This window comes from Bombus huntii, chromosome 6 (genome assembly GCF_024542735.1).
Source record: "Bombus huntii isolate Logan2020A chromosome 6, iyBomHunt1.1, whole genome shotgun sequence".
NCBI lineage: Eukaryota > Metazoa > Arthropoda > Insecta > Hymenoptera > Apidae > Bombus > Bombus huntii.
The window spans coordinates 16,887,758-16,900,043 of NC_066243.1; the positions used below are offsets into that span (position 1 = coordinate 16,887,758).

At 42.4% G+C, this 12,286-nt stretch overlaps 2 protein-coding genes across 4 annotated transcripts in view; both read right to left on the reverse strand.

Moving 5' to 3' along the window:
• Positions 1–5,863, reverse strand: part of LOC126866255 (box A-binding factor-like) — a 31,716-nt gene extending 25,853 nt beyond the window's left edge. For all 3 annotated transcript variants that reach the window (XR_007689825.1, XM_050619593.1, XM_050619592.1), the window contains exon 1: positions 5,728–5,863. Coding sequence is in view for 2 of the 3 variants with exons in the window: in XM_050619593.1 (XP_050475550.1) it covers positions 5,728–5,800 (73 nt within the window). In the remaining variant the exon portion in view is untranslated. The remainder of the gene's footprint in view (positions 1–5,727) is intronic.
• On the reverse strand, positions 1,951–11,817 carry LOC126866272 (mitochondrial import receptor subunit TOM40 homolog 1). The gene is made up of 6 exons (XM_050619644.1): positions 11,433–11,817; positions 11,156–11,270; positions 10,819–11,072; positions 10,582–10,743; positions 10,326–10,475; positions 1,951–10,160 (listed from the first exon to the last, which is right to left on the reverse strand). Exons 1-6 carry the CDS (start codon positions 11,608–11,610, stop codon positions 10,021–10,023), a joined length of 999 nt encoding a protein of 332 aa, XP_050475601.1. The 5' UTR covers positions 11,611–11,817; the 3' UTR covers positions 1,951–10,020.
• Positions 11,818–12,286: the final 469 nt, after the last annotated feature.

The window sequence follows — 12,286 nt, forward strand, 5'->3', positions numbered from 1 at the left end:
AAAGAGAGAAGTAAGAGGAGACAAACTCGTGGAATTAGGACGAGCAGCTTTCAGTCGGAGGGTTGGCAAGTTTGAACGTATGAAACCGATGAACCGATCTCGCGTCTGGTACGCGTAGATAACCGGCCGTACAACTCGATGGGGGCGTTTTCGGGGCGGTGTTCGCGTTCCTAAGGGACTCGCGGCTCGGTGCACGTTTTCCCCGCGGGAAAACCAGAGACGACAACATACCGAACCCGTTCTCCGCTCGTTCGAAAACCATTCCTACTCGCACGGCGTTCGACTCGTCCGGCGTCCTCGCGATAACACCCGCATCCACGTACGGCACGAAACGGCAAACCTGCCAACCATACGAAACGCCACTCGCTCGCTTCATCTTTGACCCCAACTTTCTGTTTCCGTTGTTCGCTTCGTACGTGGGAAAATAACCTCTTTTTCTCTCTTACCGTCGATCGTCCCATCGTCGTTTCGACGATCACGACGATCGCCAACGAATACGCCGATTTCGTCTCTCGATTACGAACGTACATGTTCGCCTACGCTCCGTGAGGATTGTTCAGCTGCCTCTTTCAACGTGACAATAAAAGAACCGCGTTTGCAAAGGACTCGTGTGCGAGGCACACCCCTATAAACGTGCTCGCAGGTGGCCACACCGTGTTCTCGACGAAGGAACGTGTCGTGTACGTGCCTAGACGGTTTCTCTCTTCCGCACTCTCTTACGATCCGCTAGAATCGCCCGATCGAGCAAAAACGTTTCGCAGAGCTAACGAAAGCGTCGGCCGAACAGCTTGGCGCCAAACGAGAGGAAGAAGAGGAGGAAAAAGAAGAAGAAGAAGGAGAAGGAGAGAAGGGAGGAATGTTAAAGGAGCAAGAGAAAGAAAAGAATGCCAACAATGTCGCGGTTTATCTGCGCGTCCTTGGCTAATCTCTGTCCATGAAAGATTACCCTATCACCGGGAATTGTGCTGTGTCTCCGACGCTCGATATACGTAAGCGTTTCTATCACCTCCATCGTCTCTATCGCCTCTATCGCGCCTCTATCGTTTTCATGTTCTCCCTCCTGCACTCCAAAAGTATACTCCACCCCTTATCCATAAAAGCTTTCTTCCGCCTCCCATCCTCTTTCTCAGACGTTCGACAGATCCTTCCCGGATCGCAGCCGATCGACTCGGCAAATCTGTTCGACTCGCCAGCTAGAAGACTAAAAACCGGTACCGAATATCGATGTATCGCGATGGGCACGCGCTCGCGCTCTAAGACAGTCCGACAACGCGATCGGTGGCCGTACGACGAAATATTTCTAGATTCTCGATCGACGTTCTCTCTGTTGACGTTCGCGCTCGCGACGAATAACGTGGCTGAAACACGTGCGAACGTGTAGTTTTAGATGCGCAACGTTAAGAAAAAAGTGTGCAGACGGAGAAGGTCTAAGGACGGAGAGGCGAAACGAAGCTCGGAAGGACGAAACGATCGTGCACGTTTAACTTGCGACGAATAGAACGTATTTCTAACGCGTGATCAGGAATTGGCAAGAATTCGAACGCAAACACGATACGTTACGCTATTCGTTTTTCGAGTCAGGCGTGCGGCGTAAGTACGGCACGCGGGAAGGAGAGCCGCGGGAAAGTACGAGGAGTGGCAACCGTGGTGACGGTGACGGTGGCAATGCTGGTGGTGTGGTGGTGTGGTGGTGTGGTGGTGATGGTGGTGGTAGTGGCAGCAATCGTGGTGATGACGATGACGATGGCCGTCATGGTGGCAGCGGCAGCGGAAAGTAAACGCGGACCAAGACCAACGAGGGAGGAGGAAACGAGGCTAAGCAGGACGATGCGCGTTACGTTGGGTCATGCTGCGAAGCGTTATCGCAGACCGGCGGTCGGCCGATACCTTATCTGGAGTAGTTGCACACCGACAGTGGCTCCCAACTTACTGGAATCGTGATTCCACTCATTTCTTTTTTTTTTTTTTTTTTTCATTTTTACTTCTTGTCACAGAGCAAAGCGAAAAATGGTTCGCTACGTCGAATTGATGCATTCGATGGAAATTATCGTCGCGACGATGCGAAACGGAACAAAGGAGAGCGAGGGGCAAGCAGACCGGAGAGACAGAGCAGAGTCTGCAATTAAAAACAAGAGAAACGTTCGACGTAGACGGCTAACGACGTAGACTAACGCGAAAAGGACGTTCGCAAAGCAAACGCTCTTTATCTAAATATTGATTCGCGATGATCGCGTACCGTTCAATCGCTTCGAAACCCGATCACGGATTTGAATCTGGAATAGGCAAAATTCGAGAGAGTGGGCGGACCGATACAACGATGCCAAACGTTTCTTCGTTGAAGAACAATGTGCCGCGAGATAACTCGTAGGTACGTCGTAGCTAATACACATGCTGCTCGATGGAACAACCATTATTCCACCTAGCACGCAGTCGAGATAGAAGACAACGCGCGCATCGGATATCGTGTCGCATCGAAATTAGCGGACGCGAAAGTTTATTTCGTTTTATCTTTATTTATTTGTTTGAACTGGAAGTAAAGTGTAGCCTTTGGCGTAGAAAATAACAAAAGTAAGAGGAGTGTTAACGTTAACGTATGGATATACATATATAAGTTAAAGATGTAGATACAAGCATGAAATAAATTAAAACGAACAAAATAAAGAGACTAAGGTTTGTACGAACAGACGCATCCTGGAACGAGAGGACTTGACGCGATTTAGCACGCGATGGATACGATTAACGTAAGCATAAGTTGCGCCATGTTGATTAACGTGAAAGAAATTACTGTTTCTAAGACGCCTTGAGGGAACAAAATCAGATGCTACTCCGATATCCGCAATATCTTTTGGTTTACGATCGATCGATCGATCGATCGATCGTTATGACCTTCCGCGTGGACACCGATTTACCACGTTCTTTTAATTTTTTACGACGAGAGAGAAGAAAGACGAGCAGAGAACGAGCTACTCGAACAGAGAAAGACGAGCACACTCGCTCGTTTTTCCGTCTTATCGTTAGAGGAAAAACTATATTTCCGATTTGCAGATATATAGTATCAAAGTCTATTACGAAGAATGACGTCGCCGGCGACGGATATTAAAGTAAATAAAACGTATGTCCGTTTTTTAGCCTGCTAGCCTTCTAATGTTTCGGCCTTCGTAATCGTTGCAAGCATACGTATATACGCGCGTTAGTTTATTCTTTCGACTAATGGCAGTCCAAGTAACCTTGAACACGCTACGTATGCACGTAAAAATCAGCTCGCGAACGTAACGGTACGCTTGGTGAAAAATACGCGATGAAAAATAAACGAGCGAATCTATTTAAATTGGACTGTTCGATACCGATGGAAGCGGCGAATAGCGAATAAGCAGTAAACGTAAGTAAGTAAGTAAGTACATATACGTATACGTAGCGAGTTTAAGCGAGCAACTCGAGCAACGTAGCTCGGAATATTTCGCGATCGTTCGCGAGTTACGATTTCTAACCGAGCGAACCGTTTCGAGAAACTCGAAAACAATAGGCAACCAAACGGATCGTAAATAACACGGTATGCGGTATGCGCTAGCTATAGGATACGTGGTATGGGGTATAGGGTACGCGGTGTATGGGATATGTAATCGCTACTTGGCCGACTCTTGAATGGCAGAAGAGGAAGGTTGTGTTTAACGACAACGAATCTCGATACGAGATCGATCTAATCGCGATACCAGAACGAAAACTCGCCACACCGAACCTATATGTCTATCTCGTACGTCTATCGAATTTCTGACGGTCCCTGCATACAAAACTAAGCGAGATAATCGCGCCAGGTCATATCGAATGGAATAAGAAACGAATCGTAAGATTCGAAGAGATGCTTCTCCACCAAATCTTGTTATCGTTGTTCGGTTTTGCGTATTACGCAATTCGCGCCATGTTGTTGCATCGACAACAGGACCGTCTTTATGCAGCGTCCTCTCGCGTATTCGCCAAATTATAACCACCTATCGTTGAAAGCTGAGAACTAAAAACGGATACCGACGTGTCGATCGAAGCAACGAAAATCCAAGAAACGAGATCCGCGCACCGAACTCGATTCTTCGATTCGTTTCAAAGGATCGCTCCGCCGTTTTCGAAGGGCTACTACGAGCGATTTGATCGAACAACGGGTGGAATTAAGGCGGAGCGAGCCGAGAGAAAGGAATTCTTTTCAACCGCGTTAGCGACTAACCATTCGCAGCGTTTCATCGTAGCGGCCATTTTCGAACATCCATGATACAGCGCATCCTCCTCCTTTTTCTCCTCCTCCTCTTTCTTCTCTCGTCGTTACCTGTTGCGTGCCGATACCGGCTAAACAGCACCGATAATCTACGAATAACGTATCGGTTATCGAGATATCGCGACACGCGGTAGTCCCTTCTAAACTGATTCTTTCCGCGGATCGTTTATCGAGCACGAAGGGCTATTGGAATTTTTTTTTTTTTTTTTTTTTTTTTTTTTTTGAATTTATGAAAACGCCTATATACACGAGCAAACTGCACGGCAACGAATTGATTTAACGGGTAACTTTCAACGCTAGTACGCTAATATCGCGCTATTGTTGCGTACATTGACCCATGACGACGCAACACGTCCATCGTATGGTAGAAAAACTGTGATAACAGGATTGGACTTGGACCCTGTAAACTAACATTGGAACTTTGCGTTCACAGCTTTTACGCTCGAAAAATTCCATCTCTCGACGACGATCCTCGTCTTTACCAACCAATTTCAATTGCTACTGCGACTTTAATACGATGTTTGCCACGTATCTCGTATCTCGTATCTCTGAACGTCGTATCGCATCCGTCCAAGAGCCGACGTCGATTAAAAATAGAAAAAGTTTGCTGAAAAACTCCGTTTCCATAAAAACGGAAGGAAAATAAAAAATTTGCCGATATTTAGACCAGCTTTAAAAACATGGTCGAACGTGCAAATAATACCGCGTTACGAACTTAACCGTACCTCGTTCCCTTTTTCTTCCTACTTTACTCGGGTTCGTTCGACCTGAATGATTATACCTAAATACATTGGACAAATTTTCAAAATTCCACGAAAAAATCTTGGTAGGGTTACGTCGTCTTGTTTAGGATATACGATATCGGTATATCTGATACGCGGCTCGTCGAGCGTCAATTATCGAACTATATCGAAAATATTTCGAAATTTATAGGCGGAAAAGAAAAGAAAAACAAGAGAATAGCACGGACGAGGAATAGTCCCGGCGTCCTGGCGTCGCGTCGCGTCGTATCGAATCTATGGCCGTTCACGAAAATCTCGTAGGCCGATTCGCAAACGCAAACGCAACGACGACAGTTATTAACGCGTACATCGCGTTATCGTCACCAGTAATAGAATTATCACTCTGATATCCAACGTATATACATCCCCCACGATCGGCCCCAGGTTTCCAGTGACTCGCGGACCACCGCGGCCCGTTGTTAACCGATTCTTTCCGACGCTCTCGAAACTCGTGCAGTCTCGCTTTGTTCTTTTCTTTTTCTTTTTTTTTTTTTTTTTTTTTTTGTTTTCCTCTCCATTCTCGTTTTTGTCACCTTCCCTCCAAAACTATTCTCCAAACATTCCTTCATTCTATTCGATCAACGGACCGCGAATCGTTTCCAATCGCTCGCTAACCGTTAGTGTCTGCCGACCCGCTAAATCGATCAAACACGGATCGCGAAATCACCGAATCAGTACGCTCACCGTATTCGTTGATGTGTCGTCGATGTTTCGCCATTTCTCCACGAATTTCATCATCGGATTTCCTACTCTTCATCCCTCTCCCGTTTCTTGATGACGGTACCGCGCGAAGCCAAACTCCTTCGCTGGACGAATCTTCGATCGGATCGTTCTCGAAACTTCGACAACTCTTCGAAGCTCGAATCTCGAATCGAACGTTGCTTCGCGCGTTACTTTTTTCGTGTCACACTTGTATACTCGCAATACTACAGTCGAGGTTAGAAACTCGTTGGCTATCACGATTGCTTGTACTTTCACAGAACAAGTGACATAAACGGGAATTTACAACACAGCCAACACTTGTTTAACCGCTGCAAATCCCAACGATATACAAATTATTTTATTACTCGCAGTTCCTTCAAAGGTTCCTTCGAATTTCACCGTTTGCCGATTAGGATCGTGTACGCGTTGACCACTGTTCTAAGATCGGTAGCGAGGCTGGTGTGCATTATGTACACAGAGGAGACCAGTGAGCAGAGTGGAGCTAACAAAGAGAGCACTCGACGAAAAGAACGACAGAGCGAGAAAGCGAAAGAGCGAAAGAACCGATAGAGTGAGAATGAGAGCATGCATAACGGAGTATGTATGCATGTGCATATACATGTGTGTGTGTGTGTGTATGCGTGTGTGTGTGTGCATATGTGTGTGTGTGTGTGTGTGTGTGTGTGTGTGTGTGTGTGTGTGTGTGTGTGTGTGTGTGTGTGTGTGTGTGTGTGTGTGTGTGTGTGTGAAGGAGAGAGAGAGAGAGAGAGAGAGAGAGAGAGAGAGAGAGAGAGAGAGAGAGAGAGAGAGAGAGAGAGAGAGAGAGAGAGAGAGAGAGAGAGAGAGAGAGAGAGAGAGAGAGAGAGAGAGAGAGAGAGAGAGAGAGAGAGAGAGAGAAATAGAACTCTGTGGATGGTCGAATCAAATCGGATGGAGTTAAATCGATTCAGCCTAATGGTGTTCGATCCAATCGGATTGGATCGTATCGAGTTGGATCTAATCGAATCGAGTCTTGATCGACTTGAGTCGAATCGGATTGCGCGTGTCAGCCAGGCACGAATCCGAATGCGTTGCGTTTCAATTTCGAAGGAAACGAGGCGACCAAGATGAACAAATTTTCGAAAAGAATAAGAAAGCTGACGGCAAATACTAAGGCTCGAAAGGACTAAGTTTTGGCCTAACCGGGGAAGCCCCGATTCCCCTGCGATCGACAACTTGTTCGCATTCAACGGTGGGGATATCGCGAATAGCACCAAGGAAAACTGCACACCATCAATTCGATCGCATCGTCGTTGATCGATTTGGATCGACGCTGTTCGTATACGCGCCTCGTGCACGTTCGCGTTCCATGACACACGTCGATCCTCGCGAAAAGCGCATGCGCCGCTTCCTTTCTTTTCCAACGTGTTTTTCTTATCAATCGTACGCGTATATACGTACATATATGCAAACGTATACCAATAAACATATATAGTCGCTGCTTCTCCTCCATTACCTCGCCCCTTCGTCAACTCCTCGTTCTCCTTATCATTATCCCTGCCGGTTTCCCTCCTACTCTTTTACCCTCTTTTTTCCTTCCCCTTCTTCTCCTTCTCTCGATCCACGATACCTCCACCCCATCCATCTACCTTTGTGCCTTTGTGTGTCTAATTAGTTTACGCTGCTGCCCTCTCAACCTCAATTATTAATCTCGTCGTGCTACAAATAATACACAGCAATCGAATTAATATTCCTCGAATGCCCTTCGACTAGTATTTCAATGAAATATTTAGACGAGTTGCACGTCTAACCAACGCGCGCAAATACGTAACAAGAATACGTAACAATACGAAGATTCACAAAATAGTCGACGTCGGTTACTCATTGACATAAGTTTTCCCTTCGATATGAATCTTTCAAGTGACTCATGGAGCTTCTTTTTTCCTTGAACCTAGCTTACGTGCTTTACATAACCAAATTACCCATAAACACCTTTTCAACGGTCTTTCCAAATCTTTCCAAAATTTCAACAACAACCGACCGATGATAACAATACAAATGACTATGTAAGTTTGCATATATATTAAATGTATATATAGGTACTGTACATATATAGAAAAAAAACACGACCATCTTTTAGCAATTTCGGTGTTCATTGTTTGTAAAAATGACTCACGTTGTCTTATGACCCTTATAGTCTATACATTCGTGGGTTTTACGATACTCCATTCCTTCAGTGAAATACGTATTGTCCTATAGACTGTTTCTGCAAGTGTTGATCGTACTCTCTTTGCTTTGCTCGGTCACGATTCGATAACGCGTTACCGGAAGCTATGCATGTATACCGAAACTCAAGGACAATCATGTTCATTCATCCGTCTTTGGCAAGATCAATCATATGGATCAATGGGTACTAATCCAATTCATCCTCCCTATACATATAACACGCTACAACCAGAAAACATGAATTCAGGTAGTGATGCACTTCTAGCGAATAATGCGCGATATTTCATATTTCATAGTTCATAAAAAAATTCGCTGAACGGAAAAATGAAAGTTACGCATGCACTTGGTTTAGTCGTGCTCTTAAACTCCATACCGCGCTGTACACGGCTAAGCTCGTGTTGCCAGCCTCTCTTAACTTTTCTGCTGATCGCTTATTGTATTCGTCGAGAAACAATCAACATCTCCACGCAAGCTTAACTCCATTTATACAAACCAGTTTGCGACACGAATAAATAGGCTAAGACGATTCGCAACAGCGGAAATTCATTGTTATTCTTAAGTTTAGCCTACATTTTTTTCTTAAGCTAGTATAGTGTGCATATATATATATATATATATATATGCGCGTGTATACTTATGCTATTACTCAGATAAATATAAATCTTTAGCGTAAGAAAATCTTGATCGGTTATCGCGAGAATGTACGTTTCATCGACAATTCTACGTCCAAATCTCGATAAACGATACGTTACATGACAATTTCATTTCAAATCTTAGCGTGTTCTTAATCAATGAATCCGCTCATAGATGTTTCTTCTTTTCTCTCTCTCTCTCTCTCTCTCTCTCCCTCCCTCCCTCCCTCCCACCCTTCCCCATTCTTCTATTTGCTATCCCCAAACTGTCGAGTAAACGAGCAAAATATTACTGTTACCGTATTACGGTTGTATTTTTTGTTCAATATGAGAACAACTCGTGTTATTAGCTTAAAATAAAGATGGGCGATTAGAGAGTCAAAGGTCAACATCGTTAAACGATATGAGTGCGCGCTGCTTTATTTTTCCAAACGTATTTGCATCAGTATACGTAAGCACGGCAAAGCAAGAACAAAGTGTATCGTAACCAATTGATAATACTGCTCGGTATTTAAGTCGATATTTCTACGGAGCTCGTGTTCCACAACGATGCTTGTATACTATTTATTCTTTTGCTTTAGTTTACGTTGTACTTACACGCTCTCTACCGGTATGGATAGAATTATTGAATCAAAGAAAACTGAATAACGAGTCGATAAATTGCAATACATACACGTATATCTGAGCGTAGAATTTACTCGAGATATAAAGGTTTTTCCTCGAATAAGAGTTCTACAAATTACAATAAATAACATATTAAAAATAGTTTCTTCCTATAACATAAAATTTATTATACTTTTATATAATTCTGTTCGATTCCAAAGAAATTTTTCGTTTAATACACCTTTTTCTACTATGAACGATTATATATCTTTCTATGACCTCTGAATTAATCCTGTTGCGTATGCGTATAACAGAATACATGTGTATTTTCGAAAATAAAAAATGCTGACAGTATCGTTCACGTTACTGTACAAGCGCGTTTCTTTATATTCGGAGAACAGACATGATCGCGATGAGATCGTCACATACTTTACGTCTTTTATCGAATGTCACTTATCTCGGAAAATTTACAAGCCACAACTCTCGGTCGACGAACGATTGAACACATTGATCAACCCCGACAAATCATGTATAAAGGGAATAATGAAGACAGCATGCCTTAAAGTGAAGAAACATACACAATTAGGAAAACCTGTTGATACGGTGTTTCTTTAATAAAAAATAAACAAACAAAAACGATCTTATATAAACACGATGCCGAGCAGATGAGGTAATCAACAAATAGAAGGGAATCAGGTTGGATATTCATCAATTGTCGATATTAGTTACAAGTTTCTTTTGAGTAGAATCCTCAAAAGCTGTGGTACTCCATTGTTTTCCTTCCTGACATTTAACTAGATTATGTATGCGATTCGCACTCTTCTACGTGCTACTCTTAACCAATTATCAATCCACAACCCAGTCTAAACTGCGGCTTACTATGATTTATCATACCACTTAAAGCAAATGTAAATGGTAATGGTTGTAATTTTTTCTCCAAAACAGCACCCACTGTCCAATTCGTATCTATAGTTCCTATAATATAATAAATATAATGAATATAATAAAAATGCGCTTCGAAAATGAACGTACAAACAAACGAACGAAAAAAGGAATGAAGGAACAAAATAGTATAAGAATGTAAACGAATTAACGATAGAATAAACAATCTAGAACTAGCAACTACGTGCTCTATCATACCTCTAAATATTAAATCAGCTTTGGGTAAATCGACTTGGTAAGCAATAGCTCCGGTAGATTCTTGTATTCGGCAATTAATTTCCAATTCTACACCAACTTGCAGCTGCTGACTAGCTTTTTGATGGAAACACAAATGACATCCAGATAAACCTATTGAAAAACGATTTTGTTATTAGTTATGAATTATTTCGCAATCTTACGGCAGGCGACCATATTATGATTATTGGGTTCATCGGGAGTATTGCCTTTGACGCACCTAAACTACCACTAATTGTAGAGTCTCCGTTCGTATACCTTCCAGCGGCTGAGAGAACAGCGACTTGACCTCCTGGTACAGCAGGCCCTCGTTGACAAGCGAGTTCTCCACCCAACGCGACAGATGGAGTTATGCTTTGAAGATAATGCATTACGAAAACGCCTAAAAAAACAATTCGTTCCGTACCATAATCGTTTCTAAAATTTTACATAATCGATCTTTACCTCGAGCGCTTACCAGAACCATTAAGTATGTCCGGATTACCCAAAGTCAAAGAGACTGTATACGCGTCACCACGATAATCCGTTGTCATTTGAACAGCAGTAAATTTACTTTTGTGTACTTGAGTAGCTAATTTTCCTCTTAACCTTTCGCCAAACTGATGAATAATATTAGCATTAAGATTCCCAGTTGGATCGATATCACCCAATAACACTGGATAAGCTTCCGAAGGTACTGGTTGCTGAGTACCAACATAAGTTGCACCAAACCTGAACATATTCGACCATTAGTATCAGTTGTTGACCATCCGTTTCCAAATAGTACCCAACTTTATTCATAATTTCAACCACACCTATATCCAGATTGTGCAATGGAACTCATGCTTATCGTATGTGATATTTGGAAATGATTACTAAGACCTTTATTAAACATCAGCTTCGCACCCTCAAAGTTTGCGGGAAATACATCTACGATTAAATTAATATTTAAATACATGTATATACAATTGTTTTCGTAACAATAATTTTAAAATAAGACTAAGAATAATAAAAAAGAAGAATAATCAAAAGAAAAAAGATTAATACATCGATTACGTGAAAATGGATCGAATAGATACATGGGTACCTTACCTTTACATTTCTTATGAAGATCCTCGATTGTACCAGGATTTTTCAAACCGTCGGAAAATTTGTTAGACGACTGCAGTGACTCGGAAGAATCTGGTTTTTCTAAATTTGGTAGTAAACCTGAGGTTGGAGGTGGCGGCGAAGGTGGAGGAGGTACAGAGGCTGCCAGTACGTTTCCCATTTTTCTCGATTTTATGGCTAAGAATTTTAATAATTTTGCTTTTTTCTCTGTACAATACTCTAATGTTTCATTCGGTATCAATTCTCACGCAAAAACGTTAAATATTTACTATATATACACAAAAATCGTTAATGAAAAATCTGCCGATTAAAGGAAACAGCGTGCTTCTACCTAAGCCGCCATTTGTAAAAGACAGCCACTACCGCTCAGAGCATGGAAATTCTCTTTTCCTCGAAATATCCCTATTAAAGCATGATATATATTATAAGTAAATACTTATCAGGCAACCGGATAACTTGCAAATGGAAGTACGCGTCACGCGTACTATTTCCTTATCCTGATTGGTTGTACGTTGCAATTATCGATATATATATTTATTTCTTCTCCAATCTAAATGTAAAACATGAACACATTCAAAACAATTTAACATAATTTTTTTATCTATAAAATAATATTCATAATTCTTGCTACATATAAAAACAAACTTTTCGTCCACTTATGTAATTCGTATTTCTTTACCTTTCCCCGCTTGTAGACCAAAGTAGGTCGTCCTAGTTACAATCTCTAGGAAAGCTACCTCATGTTGGTAATGCTATGTACTCCACTGTTGGAAAGCGGATTTCAGTTTGCGAGAGCGGTTCTATTGAAGATAAATGGATTAGGATTAGGCGATCCC